Source organism: Cotesia typhae, unplaced genomic scaffold (genome assembly GCF_013202065.1).
Source record: "Cotesia typhae breed Kobodo isofemale line unplaced genomic scaffold, CoteBio_Ctyphae contig_5, whole genome shotgun sequence".
In the NCBI taxonomy this organism is placed as follows: Eukaryota; Metazoa; Arthropoda; class Insecta; order Hymenoptera; family Braconidae; genus Cotesia; species Cotesia typhae.
In genome coordinates this window covers 6,013,410-6,032,256 of record NW_027423757.1, presented here as the reverse complement: position 1 = coordinate 6,032,256, position 18,847 = coordinate 6,013,410, and the positions used below count along the sequence as shown (strand labels likewise).

The window sequence follows — 18,847 nt, the reverse complement described above, 5'->3', positions numbered from 1 at the left end:
CAGAATTACGCCATTAAAATTAAATAAAAACCCAAACATTTTATCACGTGGATTAAAAAAATTATTTTTTTTAAGTATTAGTTAAAAAAAAAAATATTATTAGTCAATCGAGTAAATGAAAAATTTTTTATTACTGTCAAAATAAATAGCAATGGACAAAAAAAATTCCGATGGCAAACGTAAAGTAAGTATATATTTTTTTTTATAAAAATTAAAAAAAAAACTTCATGCGTAATTTATTAATTTTTGTTATAATTATTATATTTAAATTTTAGTCTCGATCGAATAATGAAGGTCCACCAGATAAAAAAGCGCGTATACACATTGAAAATATTTTATTACCATGTGAAGATCGTAATAACGATTTGAGTTCTCATAGTATACATAATGTACTTGAGAGTTCAAATTCGTCAAAAGTTGAATTAATTAAGTCTAGTAATGGCCCGTCGACATCCAAAGAAAGTCCAACAGATTTAAATGAAAATATTACTGATGGAGTTGAAGTAACTAGCAATGATTTAACGACAAATGAAAACACCATCGATAAAATTAGGTATGACTAGATATTTTATTTTAGTTTGACAAATTAATGGTAAATAGATGATTAAAAATCATGATATTGAAATCCTGACATTAATGTTAGCTGTCACTTGATTAATTTTAAATTTTATGTAGCAATTAAGTTTATTCTAAAAAATTATTTTTAAAAAATTGCATTTTTAATTTTTTTAAATTTCTACATGTCAATTTTTTTTCTTATTTTTTTTTTGTCATAATTTATTTGTTCACAAAAGTTCTAAAAATGATTAAATATTAAACAGACATCTTACAATTTTTATATTTTTATTGAAAAATGAACTTTGCTTAAAAAATTAGTTTTAAAAAATTTCATTTATAATTTTTAAAGCTTCTAAGCATGGAATTTTATAAATAAATTTTCTTTGCTAGTGATAGTCAAGAATCCAGTGAAAAAGATTCCAATGTAAACGAAGAAGATAAGGAAAATTGTCCAGATGAAGCTGCTGAATCATCACTGCCAGTACATCAGTCTACATCCATCGAAGAAGCTACTGGAATACGAGTTCCTACTGTAAATACTGAAGATAAATTAATTGAATGTACAATTCTTATCGATACCAGTGAGAAAAAAATAAAATGGAATGACAAAAAAAATTCAACAAGTAGAGATGCTTCAAGCGATTCAGTCAAAAATAGTCAAACTCTTCACACATCAACAAAGACACCTGCAGTTCCACGAGTTAAATGTACTTTCGGTGCAAAATGTTTTAGGTAATTAATTATTTCTATGAGATATTCAATATTCTTGATTAAAAATAAGTATTAATACAAAGAAAAAAGTATTGAAAAGAATTGGTTTTCTTGTCAATCCAATTTTTTTCAATACTTTTTCTTTTTTTTTTTTTTAATCAGAGATATAAATTTATGATTATGATAGGTTAAATTCTGAACATAAAGCCAAGTACAGTCATCCTGGTGACGCGGATTTCGACGTCAAAGACAACAGACCCGAGTGTCAGCATGGAATTCACTGCTACCGAAAAAATCCACAGCACAAAAAAGATTACAAACACACATTAGTTCGCCGAAAGCGAAAAGTATATGCTAATCAGATACAAGTGTTGAAAAAAGGCCAAGATGATGACAGCGACAAAGATTCAGATGATTCATCATTCGAAGAGTCTGTAGATGAATCTGAGTACGGGCCATCGGATTTAGACGAAAGTTCTGAGGAAGAAAATGATGTTGAAGATGATGACAGCGATTGGTGAACTTAAATAAATTTTTTCGTTGATTTACAAAAAGTATTTTATTGTTTTAAATAAATGCTGATATATTTTTGTATATTTATCAAATGTTATATTTAATATTATTACAAAATTTAAATCTTAGTTAAATTATTTTTCCTGTAATAATAATTACAGTTGTTGAACGTTACAAAAGATAAGAAATAGGTATAAAATATTTTTAATCAAGTTGAAGTATAATATAAATTATTTAATTTAATTAATACGCCTGATAGCCTTCATCATCATCGGGTGGATAATTTTCAACAGAAGCAATAGCAGCATCTGCAAGCATATGCTTCGGCATTTCTGAACCACGTACTTTAATAGTATAACAGACGTTTTCCATTTTAACTAAACTTTGTTTCAGAACGTAGAACTTACGGCGAATTTCCTTGCTTGAATTACCAGAGCAGCCAAGGAACCCTTTATAAATTTCTTTAACCAAATTGCAAGTTTTGTAGCAACTTGCGATGTCACCAAAAGCTAAATTGTTAATACATTTACGCATTAATTCACCAGTAAGATCAGCAACGCCAAGAATGTACTCGTTTGGTGTCATCAGTGTCCTGTACTCGGACGGAGAGTCATCATCCAAATCATCATTTTTATTTTTTTCTGCTGCTTCTGCTGCTGCTGCTGCTGCTGTTTGGTCGGCGTAGGTGAGATTCTTATCAACCTCTGTCCAATCTAATAAAGAATCGTCCTTCAGATAATTATAAAACGTCATTGCTTCTATGTACTCTTGGAGTCCAGCTGTGTAGGCTCGTAAGTACTGATACGGATCTTGATTGTTTAATTCGTGGGCAATATTTTTAAATAATGTTTTTGCTAAATTATCCAAGCGTAGTTTAGCTTCACTGAGGATTCCGTCTGTTTTGCTTTCCTTGTCGATGGTATGTAGTAAAAATATTATGCGTTTACTTTCAATAGTAATATCACGGCTGAATTTAACAATACGCTCATAACGATCATGTTTATCATCAAGTTCTGATGCATACCCACGAAATTGTTGGATTACTGGGTTACTTTCATCAATGTCATGTAAAATTTCTTTACCTTTATCACCAAAGTTTATTTTATTTTTGTTACCCTGATGATAGTTGCGATTACGCCTGTTGCCATGGCTACCTATAAAAATATAAAAATAAAAAGCATTTAGATTTACAGAGTAGATTAGAAAATTTTATTGATTAGTTAATATATTTACTTCTTGAATGTGACATTTTGTAAATACGTCACAAACTGCTCGAACTGATAATCTTGTAATAATTAAATGATCAGCAATGTTATTTTGACAGTTTTTAATTTATTATTATTTAATAATTGAATTTTATCATTTAGTTTAATAACAAACACGTATGCTACGTAGTAAATTGATAAACAGCAGAGATGTTCGTGATGAGGTTACTGTTATTTTTATCAATCGACTATTGGTATGTCAGGTTATTAAAAAATTTTATTTAATTCAGAAATCTAACCTACCTGCAATATAGCAGAATCCCATGACATTGAAGTTGACAGACCCTTCGCAATTTTTTTTTAACTTTTTTTTATTGAAAAAATTATTACAAAAAAAAAATTGCATTTGTAATTTTTTAAAATTTCTAAATATCAATTTTTTTTGCCATAATTTATTTGTTACAAAAATTCTTGAAATTATCAACTATCAGCTAGGTTAATTTTTATGAAAAACTGTAAGTGCAATTTTTTAAAAAAATATTTTTTTGTTCTAATTAAATTAATGAAAAAAAATCAAAAAATTAAAACATCTAAACTTTTTTAGAATGTTTTTATTTACTTACTTTTTTAAAATTTGCTAGTAAAAATATATATTACATAATATTTTTCATAAATTATAAAATTATAGTCTGTTTTTTCAGTTAAAAAGAACATTCAAAAATATGGCATTAAATTCAGCTGTCACTTTACAATTGTTTTAATTTTTTTTTTCCCCTCCGGGTGTAAAGCGTCAACTTTAGCCCCGCTGCGCTAAACAAAGTTTCCGCTTTACACCTTCGTCAGGGAAAAAAATAGTATACACTCCTCGGGAAGTAAATAAGAAAGCCTCAGATCACATGTTTGTTGACCTCGGCTTCGCCTCGGCCAACAATTACATGTGATCTGAGACATTTCTTACTTTACTTCCCTCGGTGTGTAATATACTATTTTTTTAACAAAAAAATTATAGCAAAAAAAACTTATTAAAAAAATGAACTTGTAAAAATTTAAGTAAATTAAAAATGCAATTTTTTTAAAATCATTTTTTTGTTAAAGAAAATTAATAAAAATAGTCAAGTGACAGCTATAACTTTAATGTAATTTCAAAAATACCCATCACTAAGTTTTTTTTTTTTGGTTATTGGACAAAAAGTCGTAGTGAGAAACAGGATTATCAATTATAAAGTCAACAAAACATTAAAAAAGGTTAAATTCTACTCCAACTTGTATTTTTGTGGATATTTTTATCTGTAAAGATTCTAAATAAATAAATAAAGGAAGAACTAAAATTAACTTCCTTGCATTTTATGGACTGTCAATTAAAAAAACATGTATCCATAATAATAACGTTAAGCCATAAAAAAAAAGGACACAAAGGAAGTTAATAAAAACTAATCAATAACGAAGCATATAATTGTATGAATATTTTTATTCGTCATTAATTTATTTTCATGCCCTACAGCCAGCACCAATCAATTTAGAGTTTTATTACTCACAATGTTTTTTATGTAGTGATTCAATTTTAATGCTTGTTAGACGATAACAGCATCAATTAAATTAGTTATAAATATCACTTAGTTATCGATGGAGATTATGTGTACCTATCAAAATATTTGTTTAAAAAAAAGCCCATCATTTAATTAAGTTATTTACTTTTATATGATAATGTTATTATTTTAACATCAAACTTTTACATTTTGATTTTGTATTTCAGCATACAAATTTTTGAGCGCTCTACTCAGTCATTTACCCACAAGACATATTTCTTTTTTTTAATGCGATCAAATCATTTAATTTACAATTTTTTATAACATACAATTTAAAACGCTTAGTAGTACGTATACTCATCTATAGTTTTAAAACTCGTTCAAACCAATAAAATTTTCTCTTTTTACTGTTTTATAACTTAATATCTTACAAATAATTATTTTATTTTATTTTTTCCATTACAATTATGATTCGAATACTGTATAGTATATAAGAGAATAATTTCTCTATTTTTTTTTATATTAATAAATATCATAATACGTATTTTCATTTACACCTATGGTAATTAGATATTTCAAGCGACAATTGACTATATAAGATTATTGTACATTAAATTATAATTATTGATGTTTTTTTTTTTTTTTTTTTTTTTTTTTTATAATGATGATGGCTAAATAGATCAAATGAAATGTTCAATTTAATACAATGATAGTTCGATTGATATTGCTCAGCAAAAAATGTGTTATTTAGTACTCGTACGGTTTTCAAATTTTTTTTTTTTTAAATGTTAGTTGATTTTTTTACAAATTAATTTCTTTTGTTAGTTTTTTTAATTACACTTACAACTGTTAAATTCAACAATATTGTGCGTATTCACAATCAGCTTGTTAAAAAAAAAAAAATAAATAATAACATGAATTACTAATTTAATTTCTCCTTACTTACATATTTTCCAATATTTATTTATAAATATAAATACCTAAATTATCCATTCGTTGTTAAATCTGCGCGTGATTTAATTATTTAAAGTTATTATTGTTATTTTATTAAATACATCCTATATTTTTATTTGCGCTTTAGTATTTGAGCTATTACAATATTATATAACATTCCAACAGATATGTTAAACTAACATAAATCTATAGTTTACAGCACATTTTATACAAAAAATATTTTAACGTTGCACAAATAGATCATTATTAATTATAATTTCTTTAAATATTAAATAATAGTAAGTATAAATTATTTTTATAAAAATAAATATTAAAACCAAAATTTTTATTTTGGCAGTGCGTTCAATTTTTTTGTCTTTGTCTTATGAGTATGAAGAGTAAATATTCACATTAAATAAAAAAAAAAATTTAATTAAAAATAATATCTCACCCTACACGGAAAGAACAAGATTACACTGGATATCATCCCAGATTATACTCAGTGATATCTGTGGTGAAAAAAAAAATTTCAGACAGTTAAAAAAATCCAGATTATACTGTGCGATATCTAGATTATACTCATTGTAATCCAGATTATACTGGGTGATATCTGGATTATACTCATTATAATCTGGATTATACTAGCTACTATCTGGATTTTTTTTTTCACGCAGTATAATCTAGGATGATAATCAGTGTAATCTTGTTCTTACCGTGTACCTAATATAAATAATTATTTTTCTTGCAATTAATAAATTAAATCATAATTTAAAAAATCAAAAAAACTTAACAATGTACACTCAAAATAAATATCTAAATAAATAAATATGTTAAAATAAAAATAATAAATATTTTTCTTAACGAATATTCATCATCACAACTTATCACAAAATTCATTAAATTTAAAATTTTCTATTATTTTCAATTGATTATTTAAATTACTAAATAAAATAACTATCTAATTACAATTATTTGTGACTTGTTGACAACCTTTTTCATTAAAAATTAATTACCCTATTATTAATAAATTATTGATCGTTGCAAAAAATAAAATCAATAATTATTTATCTCTATTTTAATTTCTTCTTATATTATATTTAATAACGTATATCAGTGAAATTTAATCTAAAGTCTATAAGTCTATAGACTGAAAAACTCAGTATAAACATAGATTAGCTATCGATCATTTAACTTTTTAGGACTTATATCCGTACACATATCAATAATTGTTACGAAACAACTAAAATAACATTTTATTTTAATAGAATCATCTCTCTTCATTCTTATTCTTATTTTCATAGTTAAATATTATTAAATTAGAGTGTCCTATATTTTAAAACAAAGAGTAATAAGATCTTATTCCCTCTATCTCCCAATAATTAACTTCATTAATTGTAATGATATATAATCTTCGTCTCTAAACATGAGGTTACTTCATTTAATGGAAGTGATCAAATTTCCACAAAATATCAATTAAATTAATATAATATATTTTGTAGATCCTTCATTCCATCCACCTAGGAAGCAATATATTTATTGCAAATATCGCAATAATAAATAACATCCAAGTAATTAATTAAATAAACGAAATAAAATATCAACACTTAAAAAATATAAACTTTGTCTTAATACTCGTAATTTTTGATAAAAATAAAATTAAGTCAACTATCTAATCTTCCTTAATGACTAGATTATTTTGTAACTCACGGTTTTCGTTTTCTCGCCAAGAATTGAGCGTGCAAACATCATCACCACGCCACCATTCATTAACATCCTTGTAGAATTTTGGTTGCCTATTATCGTGAACCATCGCACAAACACGACACCAAAAATATGTATTAATAAATTCACCGGTACCTTTCCATTTGAAGTACGAATTATATAATTCATCATCACGGTCAAGCCGATGAAGATAATCAGCTAACTCACGCGGAGATTCAAATTCATCAACGTGAATGTAAGATCGATAGGGAGCACTTTTTGCGTAATCTGTTGGGTGTGCACCCATCACGATCGGCAAAACATTGTGTCTAAAAAGTAATAAAAAAAAAATATTAATCAATCATAAATAATTAAATTTACAATTTAATAACAATAATTATAATGAAAAGTACACGGAAAGAACAAGACGACACTGGATATTATCCCAGATTATACTGAGTGGAAAAAAAGTTCACATAGTAGCTAGTATAATCCAGATATTACCCAGTATAATCCAGATTATAATTAATATAATCCAGATTATAATGAGTATAATCCAGATTATAATGAGTATAATCCAGATTATAATGAGTATAATCCAGATTATAATGAGTATAATCCAGATTATAATGAGTATAATCCAGATATCACCCTGTATAATCTGGATTATGCTAGCTACTATTTGAAAATTTTTTTTCACCACAGATATCACTGAGTATAATCTGGGATGATATCCAATGTCATCTTGTTCTTTCCGTGTTATCAACTTACCCCAGTCCATTGACGAAGAATTTTTCTGTAATATAATCGCGACAATTAGAATTTTCAAAGGCCAAATAAAACTTGTAATCAAGATCTAGCATTTCAAAACAAGTTTGTGCTTGTGATCGTGAGCATCTTAAAGTACCGCAGGCTCCATAAATATCAACTTGAATATATTTTGATAATTCTTTGGCATATTGCATTCGTTGATTGCGAGCATGACAATTAGACACAAACCAAGCGAGTTTTTTCGTTTTGTTAGCGGCATAATTAAATGTCTGTGAAATTTGCGTTATCCTTGGATCATAATACTGCCATCGTTCGTAAGGCGCAACGATATCACTATCTCTACGGTATGTTGCTGTTAAATTAACTATCGCATTTTTCACTGTTTGGGTATGATAAGGACACTCAAGAAAGTACAACATCCAGAGCTATAGTAAAATAAAAATTGTATAATTATTTTTTAAATCAATATTTCTTGAGGTTTTTAAATAATAAATAATAAATTTGGTTTATAACCTCAAAAATTTTTTTTTTGGCATCAACAGAATCAAAATAACTTTTTTTTTATTTGAATTTTGTTAACTTTCACTCCATATATTTTTCAAAAATATAAAAAATAAAAATTTTTTCATATTTCAATAAGTTGAATTTTTATTAATAATTTACCTGATTAGGAGATCTGCGGCCTATATGAGTCACATAGTCTTTAAACAATATCAAATCCGCGGAATCTGGATTATCACGAGTAATTACACAATTACTAACAGGGCATCCTAACCATTGAAACAATTCATTGCCTACTTTAGCTTCGTTCATTCCATGAGGAATCATTATTTTCTTTGGTGGACGCTCTGAACTTCTATCATAGTCTGATGGAACAAACATTAGCTGAAAAAATTAATAGTATGATTTAAAAAAAAAAATAAGAAACAAGGTTTATTAATTATTGAAATTTTTTATTACCTGATTAGTGATACGGTCATCATTTGGATCTTCATCAGGCCACAACCTTGCTATTCTTCGGCCAGTTTTTTTAGATTTAACAGCAGGAATCGGTCGCTTCGTACCGCCTTTCATGTACCATGGTCTTTTCGAAGGATCTGAGAAATCGGAAATAGGCTCCGATGCACTAGTTGTCCCCGTTACATTTGAAAGCTTTTAAATAATTAAAAAAAAATAAGTATACATCGAAAATTTAATTATCTAATTACTGTTGAATAATATTTTACAGAAACTTTTTTTAACAACTGTGAAACTAAAATCGAAATTTTGTACGTTAAAAGATTGAATTTCAATTGTTCTCAATTATTTCCTATAATTTTTATTGAAAAAAAAAAATTCTTCTCGTTAAGAAAATATGAAATCTGAGAAAATAATAAAGATTAAAATAAATTTTGCTTCCTCTTGACAACTCATAAAACGAGTATAAAATATGTTAAACTATCTTTTACCCTGACATAATTGAATTAAGCACATTTACCTTGATCCCAAACATAAATTGACATTTTACATACAGTTCACAGCTGAGTGACTATTTTTCGTTACATCATTTCATTTATATTAAAAATTTATAGAAAAAATTCACATAACTTTTAAACAAAAAATACAATTTAAAATTAATAAATATGAAAATAATTTGGATTATTAATATTACTATTTATTCATGAAAATAAAGTTGGTCGACCTAAAAATTTTTAGAATTTTTTTTTATTCAAAATATTATTACAAAAAAATCAAAAAAAAAAATTTGCACGTGTAAAAAACTTCAAAAAGTGCAAGTGCAATTTTTTAAAAATATTTTTTTATTTTAATTTAATTAACAAAAAAAAAAAAAAAAAATTATAACGTCGGCTAACTTTAATGACATATTTATTCAATAATTGAAGATGCTAAGTGTTGAATTAAAAGGGTAGTTTTGATGAGATAAACATTTTTTGAGGTAAAAAAAATTTTTTTGGATTTAGAACAATTTCGCGTTTTAAAAAAATTTTTCTTTTCAATTTTTTCCGTGTTTAAAATTTGGTTTTTTTGAAATTAATAATAATGATAAAAAAAAATTAATTTTAATCAATCTGATAATATTTAAAATAATTCCATCTTTTCTTACATTTTTACCTAAAACCAGAGTCACACATATGTGCCTGTGAAATAGTCGGTCGCCAGTGAAGTATATATATATAATAGTGTTCAACGAGATAAGAATAATAACAATAATACAAATAATAATGATAATTCATGTATATAATTTGAAAATCGAAAAAAAAAAAAATATAAACACAATGTCACAAATTGTTAATTGTATATCTATTGTTATTATTGAAATAATAAAGGTATGTAAAGTCTAATTGTATTGCTTTGTAGTTCTAGTTGCCTACATAGTACAATATAAAATGTATATATACATGTAAAATTAACTCAACTATGACGACCTAGTCGACATTAGATTATTTTGTTAGTTACATTTTTTTCCTTTTATTTACCAAGCGAACGTTTGTGGGGACTTGATAATGGCAATCAATTGTTGGTTTTCCGTTTGGCGATACAATCGTATATAAAATATTATATTTTTCATGTTTCAGGTTTTTATGTTCTATTTAAACTAAAAAGCGGTGGCTATGAATGGATTTAACAAAAAAAAAATTTTTTTTTTAATTTTATCAACAATTTAATGACTGCAATTACCAAACCGGTATTTCTATGAAGCTGAATGTCAATAAACAAAATAAAAGAAATGGGTTTTGCGACAACGCGTGCCGGCTAATTTAATAACAATAATACTCTAAAGTAAGTGTAATAAATAAGCTAATCAATGATAATAATAATAATAGCAATAATTATCATTATTATTAATCTATATGCTATAGGCATTTCAGAACTTGGCTCTGAAATTTACCTCAAATACTTTATTGAATGCTTTGTCCTGTGTGATTGACCTTACGCGCGGTATCACCGTCAACGGCTTCTTTGTTTTTTTTTTTTGCCGTTGTCTTTTCAACGGCAACGAAAGTTTCATCTTAATCTGTGAGTTAAATTTTACCTTAGATATTCAAAGGATTAAAAGAAAACTAACTAAATATAATATAATATAATATAATATAATATAATACAAGTGGCTTAAAAGTACTATCAAGTACTCGACTACAAAAACATGGATAACTGCCAACTTTTTATTTCAAGTACACAAAATATATAAATATCAAATTTTGAGATTAACAGTTATAGTTAAGTATCAATTGACTATTACTAATCAATACTCTATTTAATTTTATCAGTACTTTTTTTTTTATTAATTAATTTTATTGATTTACCTTATTTGTTTCGGGAAGAGGTCGAATTGGTTGTGATTGTCCATCAGCTCGGATTGAATGCCACAGTTCTTTCTGCCGTACATTCATCACCAGCAAAATCATAACAGTTGCGCAGAAAACATACAGAAAACATCTTTTTAGCGATAATCGAAGTAAGCCCATGCCAATTTGTATTTATTCGCCAGCTTATTTAATCCCCAGCGAGTGCTCTGCGAATTTTTATAACTTTTCAATTGAAATGATTGTTTTCAATCAGTCAATCGACATTCGTTCCTGCAATAAACATTTCTAATTATTATCTTATATGATAATAAGATTTTCTATTGTTAAATTTTTTATAAATATTTGATTGGCGGGTGAATTATTTGTATATAATTATTAATCCTTCAACACAACGTTTTATCAATTAATTTATACAATAATGATTTTGCATTGAATTTTATTGAAAATTTTTTTTGTGATATTCGCCAGTAAGTAGGACAAAAAAATTAAATAATTGATTTATCATTGAAAAAAAAAATAAAAGTTTGATGTGAATATGACGTACATTTAATTAAGGGAATTCATATAAAGTCTTATATAAAATCGGTCAATTGTATTCACCTGATCAGCACAGTAATTGACAGAATACCAATACGGTGGTATTATCTTATCCAGACGTTCTGTTCCGGCGATTAAATATAAGAAGATTGAGTTATTTACGCCCACCGTACTCTGTGGTTACTAAGTGGTTTAAATCTAATCGTGTGTTCTGCTTTTATGCATTTAGTTAATATTTCCATAAATTCTAAGTTAGTCTACTTTTACTAGTTACTCACTTTATACATATAGTTCATTTTTATAGCACTGACAATTTATAATGGTAGCCACCTGATCATTTTTTAGACGCCTATAAAAAAATTACATATTATTATCATAGATATCATTAATAATTTTTCGGTATAAAAAATATCGCCACAGTTACTATACTACTTGTTTGCTAAAATTTTTACAAAAAAAAAAATGTATTTATTCAACCCTGAGTTTCGTAATTTGTAGCCATAAATATGTTCAATAATATTGAAGCTGGTAGAAATTGAAAATTTGATAATTAAAAAAATAAAAATGTTTTTAATTAGCATGACTTTAGTTTTTTTTTTAGAGTAATTCCTTTTTTTAATTTTTGATCTCTTTAATTTTCATGAAATCAATTTCAATCGAGTAAAAATTTTTTTGTAATGCTACACGCTTCATAAATTGTATAAAAAAAATGAGTTTTCTAGGGAGGGTCCCTAAATCACTAAACTTAATTTTTTTTTTTTTTTTTTTTTTTTTTTAAATTCTTTTATATGTAAGTCAGAGATAGAAGTAAGATATATATCTAATATATCGTCTTGATAGTATTCTATGCGACAAGGGATGAAACTAGATGATTTCAAAAGAGGGTAAGTGTTGATTCATCATCCACACTCTTGAGTCGTTTTTCATTTTATGCCAAGCACACATTTTTTATGCCAGCATGAAACTATGTAACATAAGACATTAAGTGAATTTTTCAATTTGATATATATTTTAATTTTTTAAATAGATATTTTGGTGTCTATTGTAAGGTAAAAGACCCAGTTATTGACACTTGCAATTTTATTCTAATTAAAAAAGAACAAATCAACTTTGATAAATTAATAAATATAATCTTTAAATTCTAAATTTTGAAATAATTTTTTGAGAACATTTTATTTTTTTAATTAGAATAAAATTGCAAGTGTCAAACAACTAGACCAGAGTCAATCACTGGGTTTTTTATCTTAGATAAAATTTATTTACAACCATAAAAAGATTTAATAAAATTTCAATTTTTTTTTTTAATTATAAAGATGTTCATTTAATTGTTTGGTATCTTCTTTTTTCAACATTTTTTCTTTTTAACTTATTTATTAAAATTTTTCATTTTAAATAAAAAAATGAAGTGATAATGTTCTATTAATCTCCAAATAAATATCATTTTCTTTCAAGTATTTGCAAGTGTTAAGTTAAAGAATTTCAGATATTTTCATAAAAAAATTATAAATGATAGATAGTAAGCAACAAAAGCTTGTAAAATCAAGACACTAGTTTTTTTTTGTGTTCAATAAGTTTTATTATGCAATTTTACAAGTGTAGAGAGAGAGAGAATAGATATGCTTGTCTCGGAATTCTGTACTAGAATTATTTCAGTACACTCATGACAATATAATGCTGTGTGTAGTATTCAATACTTATTGTGTGAAACAGAACAGCAAATACTCTAATTTTGTTAACGAGAGTGTGTCATATTTCTTTTAAATTTAAATATTGCAGATAACAAAATTAAAAAAAAATTTTTGAGTAATAGAATACATGTAAAATTGATTTTTTTTACTTTAATAAATTATATACATATTTATGAAAATTTTTTTTTCTTATTAAAAATATTTCAAACAATTTATTATTGTAATAGGTATTATTTTTATTTATTGATTAAAATGTGTAATCAATTATGTCAAACTATATGAATAAGTAGTTCGTTAATCGATTAGTTATCTATTTTCTACTTAACATATAATTATAGTTAGAAAAAATATTTAAGATGTGACAGGGAAAACTGAACTTCTCATGGTCGTTATCGACCACTTTATTGACGCCACGGTAATGAGGGTTTTCCCTTACCGTTCGATTTTGACAAGTAGTTCAGACTTGTCACCGGGCGTGCAAATCGAAAGTCCCCACTGCTGTCCCCAAAAAACGAAGCGGGGTTGACAATAGGAAAGTTCGAGAACTCGGAGTCAAGGGTTATAAAAGATCCGACAAAAGAAACATCAAGGCTTTTTGAGTCAGGCCCTGGAACAAGTAACGCTTTTTGAGCCAGCCCTTGGAACAAGTAACACCTTTTGAGCCAGGCTTTTGAGCCAGTGACGCTTTGAGACAGTGAGGCTTTTGGCAAAACAGTGAGTCAGTGTAGTGCTGTGTAATAAATTCTGTCATCAAGATTCAGGACCATCAAGAAGGAAGTCAATCTGCGATCCGGAATTGGGAACCCATTACTTGGAGCCGGAAAGTTTATTCGAGACGAGAGAGAGAGACCAACCAGCCGCTGATTTCGCCCGTTTCCACCAGGACTTCACTCAACGTTTGGAGAGTTGTAAAAGTTAAGTCAGGTATTATTATTACAATTATTTCAGGCCAAGCTTGAATTTGAAAATTGAGAGGCCGAATTAACTGTAATAAAATTTGTCAATTAATGATCGCTATTGTCTCAGATGTCACTTTTAATTTAATAGATTCTTTTATAAGTAAATTATTCATAATTGTCAATTAATTAGTTTGTTACAAGCCTTTTGGTTAGGAGAAATTATTTAGTTAAAATTATTTGATTAAGTTGAAATAGTAGAAGCATTTGTGTAATTTAGATAGTCAAGGTCACTTTGGAATATATGTAAGTTGAATATTTAATGAGGCTTGTTAAATTTGTAGAATTTGAAATTTGTAATTTTGTAAAATTAATTCTAGGCCATTGGGCTAAATTCAATTAATTTAGTAAATTTAGTGAATTAATTTTTTGAGAAAACTGTTAAAGAATTTAGTTGAGAAATTTTGGTAATGAATTAAATTAGTGAATTTGGTATTTTGTATTAAAGAAATGTTAAGCGTAAAATTCAAGGAATTTAGATAATTAGTAATTCGAAGAAATTTGAGTAATTAGAGAAAGTGTGTATTAAGTTAGCGTCCGGTGGACGATTTTTGTATGGAATTTAGTGAGTATTTAGAAACGTTGTATAGACGCCCGAGTCGGGGTACAACGGATTAAGTTAGGAAACCGCTGCGTAGACGCCCGAGTCGGGGGCGCAGTCGGGAATAGGTTTTAACTGGTATTCCGTCAGGTTGACGAGGTAATTAGTTGGTATTTTATGGTATTCCGTCAGGTTGACGAGGAAATTAAGATATTGAGATATTCCGTCGGAGTGACGAGGTTGAATAAATTGGTTAATTAGTTATAGGAAAAATCGGCAAGGGCCATTTAGCGTAGGTGAGAGGTTCTCACAATTAAGTTAGTTTTAAGGAGACTGTTAAGTTTGTGGAGTTGGTTAATAAATCAGTTTAATTTTTATAAATAAATTTTCTCAGTCTTATTTACAGCCTTTCTCGGACTTCTCACGACCCTGTCCTTTCCTTTTCATGCTTCCCCGGTTTCTGGGACACCGTGTCTAAAATCCCAGTGGCGCCCTTTCTAAAGAGGAAAGGGGTAGCTAACTGGACCTGGGCTAAACCCCACGGTTACAAAGAAATTATTTTAATATTAAAAGTTTTACAATTTTTTTGATTTATTTTAAAATGTGTAAAAAAAAATATCAAAAATTCAAATAAAAAAAAAAAAAACGATAATTTTTTAATTGGAGAGAAAAAACAACTTTAAGGTACAACAAATAACATCTCTATGTGATATTTCATTTAGGATTAATCGTTATCGTTCTATATTGTATAAATTAGAGCAAAAACTTTTGACACAACTTTGCTTGTTTGTAAACTAAGTAATTTTCCAGATCGATAGCATGGTGAATAAAACTTTTTTAAAGTTAATTAATTGTGTTTAAAATTTTTATCCTATCTAGCTATATTATTTTAATAATTCACTTAATTGTTCTATTTGTTACCTCAGTTTAAAAATTATTAATAAATGATTAATATAAATTATTCCGAATAAATAATTTATGATTATAGCTAGAGAACTTTGAGAAAAAAACTGATTTTTTTAGTGACAAAATTTATTATTGAAACTCTTGTAATTAAAAGGCCAATAACACTTGAGTAAATTAACAAATTCATTTACTTAAAACTAGTGTAAATTTTTATAGATACTTTTCACATAAAAAATGTATGCAAATAGAAATGGACATAGTATAAGTGTGTTATTATTCAAAAAATTTTACTAATTTTATAATTTATCGTAATCGTAAGCACTATTTATTTTTTTACTACCCGGCTGTATTGCTAACCACTAAGTATTATGGATTACTTCTATCCCAACCTTGATTTTTACATCATCTGTATTTTTATTCATTATAATTGAATCAAGAGACAACACAAGTTATTATTGAATAATAATTAAGCCGCACTTGTTAAATATTCAAATTAAATTATACGCCCCAAAAATTTGACATTGTTTTATTATAAATATAATTAAAATTTTCAAAAGAAAATTAAATTATTAAAGAAGAAATAATTTTGAATTAATGTTTTATACAAAAAATTAAAACATTGCCGTCAAATATAAATAAATAAATAATTTAATTTTGAGTTATTTTTTGCCTATGAATAACTGTTTGACTTAGTGTATAAAAACATTATTTTTCCCTTTTGCACCAGCTGAAGTTTGAATGAAAGGAAAAAATATAAAATAAGGGGTAGTAAGTACAATACAATAGAAGCTAATATTCATAGGTACATCGATACATAACGTGAGTATGCAAACACATGTAAATATTTGTCTTACCTTTATAAATTTAGATTCTATTTTTATTAAAAAACTTCACTAATTAACCATCGAGGTGAAAAAATAAATAAAGTTACAATGACACACTGTTTGATGCATAAAACCGGCGGCATAAATTTTAAAAATATGTACAGGCACCATCAAGCACAATAACAGAAGTCACATGACACAAATACTGGTTGCAAAAGTCATCTTACTGCTAACAGTTGAAAATATTGATAACATAGATAATGTGTATTTTTGAATACTGACAGTACAATTTTCGAAATTATAAAAAAATTTTTATATCACGACTAGATACTGTCAGATCAGCCCCTCTTTAGCCCCCCGGTCTTTAGCGACTATAACTCACCGCACCTTTACAGTGTGTACTGTATTTGCTCCTCCCATGTACATTTAACAAGACACCACTACCCGCGGAAAATAATCCATAAGCTTCGCGTCTGCGCGCTTCTATAGTTGATACATATGTTATCATATACATGAACATTATCCACTACATTAGCTGGCTCTTTTAAACATCTATATGTTTCTATTGCTAAATTTATATTTTTTTTTGGGTCTTTTATGTTGAAAACTCTTTAAATTGTTATCTTCAAACTTTTTTTTTATCAATGATGATTTTATCCAAGCTTGAATAAATTTTTTAGTTACATAAAATATTAAGGGTAGGCCGTCTATAATATAGTAGATTTATTTTTAGAAATTTTGTTCTTTTAATTACTTTTTAGAAAATTTTTTAACTGCGTATTATAAAATTTCTGTATCAGGTAGTTTTTTGAAAACTTTTTTTCATTTGATGAACATCATTTATTTTAGGCGCAATTTTAAAAATAAAATTTCTAAAAATATATTTATTATACGACCTACCCTTAACATTTAAAATTGCTATATGAAATAAAAGACACAAAAAAATATAAATTTAGCAATATTTGTTTTGTATGAAATTATTTTCTTTTTTCCAATAAATAAGTTACAATATAACACATTTCTTCTTTTGTAAAAAATAATAAATTAATTAATTATTTGTTTAGTTTGTTATTTAATTTAAATTTAAGTATTTGCGGCTTCCTTATTATCATTTTGAGAAGTCTGATTTGGTGCGTTTTTTTTCATTCATACGGTTAATTAGTAACTTCACTGTTTCCTTAGGAGTATCACCTTCTGTAAAAATATCATTTTATCAAGTAGATATAAATTAAATTAGTAAAAATTTTTGAATTTTTTAAAACTCTTACTTATTGGAAAACATCTGCCGTACTTTTCTAAAAAAAAAAGCTACTAGGAAATCTGCAGGCAATATTCCAATATGCATCACATTGAAACTCAAAAAAGAATTCAAATCGATTGAATTATCCGGTTTTATCTGTTAATAATAAATGAAATTAAATATTATTATTTTTATTACTACAATCGCTGAAATCATTTTAAATAATAATCAAAATTATATATCTTACGGCACCGATTTCCTGAAGACCCTGCGTGAGAACGTCGTAAATTTCTTCTTTCTGCAATTCATCCATGTCGTCAAATTTAATATTCTGAATATGATTGAACATACGCCCTAATACTTTCGTCAAATTTCCTGAAGTATCTGGTGAATTTTCTTCCATTGTTCAAACCAATTGTAATCATAAATGAGGTTAAATCTGAATGAAGAAATATTCATTGATTGAAGCTTTGTAAATGTTATTGAGAACATTAACTTAAGACAAAAATGTATTTAAAGAAATATTTATTTATCTTAACGAAACTTCCGAAGAAAATTTTAATAAATTTAACTTCCGACGCTTAAACAAATATTTCTATCAGTAAATGTTAAATTTACACATAAAAGTGTTAAATATTTAACACAAATTTTTTTGACGCAGTGACGCAAAATTTTTTACTGTGTAATATATAAACAATTTCGCTAGGACTTTTACAATTTTTTGAAAAGTAAAATTTGAAATTATTTAATAGCATGATTTTTCTTCCTTCTCAATGACATTAAATAGATGACAGTTATAATATATTAATCACATACTTACTGCGTTGTTATGAATGGGCAGAAACTTTATGTTAAAATGATTGAACACAATATTTAATTTAATTTAAATGTGATTATTGGGGTACAAAAGTAATTGTTTTATACAGTAC

General features: G+C 26.6%; 3 protein-coding genes across 5 annotated transcripts; 1 reads left to right on the top strand and 2 right to left on the bottom strand.

The window, feature by feature from the left end:
• The first annotated feature begins 1 nt into the window (after position 1).
• On the top strand, positions 2–1,865 carry LOC141530457 (uncharacterized). The gene is made up of 4 exons (XM_074247553.1): positions 2–184; positions 276–553; positions 949–1,290; positions 1,457–1,865. The coding sequence occupies exons 1-4, from the start codon at positions 152–154 to the stop codon at positions 1,788–1,790; spliced, it is 987 nt and encodes a 328-aa protein (XP_074103654.1). The 5' UTR covers positions 2–151; the 3' UTR covers positions 1,791–1,865.
• On the bottom strand, positions 1,863–3,212 carry Trax (Translin associated factor X). Its single transcript, XM_074247554.1, has 2 exons — positions 3,016–3,212; positions 1,863–2,936 (listed from the first exon to the last, which is right to left on the bottom strand). The coding sequence occupies exons 1-2, from the start codon at positions 3,029–3,031 to the stop codon at positions 2,026–2,028; spliced, it is 927 nt and encodes a 308-aa protein (XP_074103655.1). The 5' UTR covers positions 3,032–3,212; the 3' UTR covers positions 1,863–2,025.
• Positions 3,213–6,432: 3,220 nt separating this feature from the next.
• Fucta (glycoprotein 3-alpha-L-fucosyltransferase A) lies at positions 6,433–17,378 on the bottom strand. 3 transcript variants are annotated; one of them, XM_074248123.1, is made up of 7 exons: positions 16,709–17,378; positions 11,827–12,112; positions 11,224–11,496; positions 8,879–9,070; positions 8,582–8,803; positions 7,919–8,343; positions 6,433–7,476 (listed from the first exon to the last, which is right to left on the bottom strand). In XM_074248123.1, exons 3-7 carry the CDS (start codon positions 11,383–11,385, stop codon positions 7,116–7,118), a joined length of 1,362 nt encoding a protein of 453 aa, XP_074104224.1. In that variant the 5' UTR covers positions 11,386–11,496; positions 11,827–12,112; positions 16,709–17,378; the 3' UTR covers positions 6,433–7,115. The 3 variants fall into 3 exon arrangements, with proteins under 3 accessions (XP_074104224.1, XP_074104225.1, XP_074104226.1); XM_074248124.1 differs by having other exon boundaries at positions 11,224–11,974; positions 12,042–12,112; XM_074248125.1 differs by lacking the exon at positions 11,827–12,112.
• Between the last annotated feature and the right edge of the window lie 1,469 nt (positions 17,379–18,847).

What these genes read in the sequence shown, in the direction of transcription:
- LOC141530457 (XM_074247553.1), top strand. Translation starts at nt 152, where the DNA reads ATGGACAAAAAAAATTCCGATGGCAAACGTAAA. An exon ending in ATTCCGATGGCAAACGTAAA is followed by an intron (nt 185 to 275) that starts GTAAGTATATAT and finishes TTTAAATTTTAG; the next exon opens with TCTCGATCGAATAATGAAGG. An exon ending in TTCGGTGCAAAATGTTTTAG is followed by an intron (nt 1,291 to 1,456) that starts GTAATTAATTAT and finishes TGATTATGATAG; the next exon opens with GTTAAATTCTGAACATAAAG.
- Fucta (XM_074248123.1), bottom strand. Translation starts at nt 11,385, where the DNA reads ATGGGCTTACTTCGATTATCGCTAAAAAGATGTTTTCTGTATGTTTTC. An exon ending in ATGACCGTATCACTAATCAG is followed by an intron (nt 8,804 to 8,878) that starts GTAATAAAAAAT and finishes TAATTTTTTCAG; the next exon opens with CTAATGTTTGTTCCATCAGA. An exon ending in TTCTTCGTCAATGGACTGGG is followed by an intron (nt 7,477 to 7,918) that starts GTAAGTTGATAA and finishes ATTACTTTTTAG; the next exon opens with ACACAATGTTTTGCCGATCG.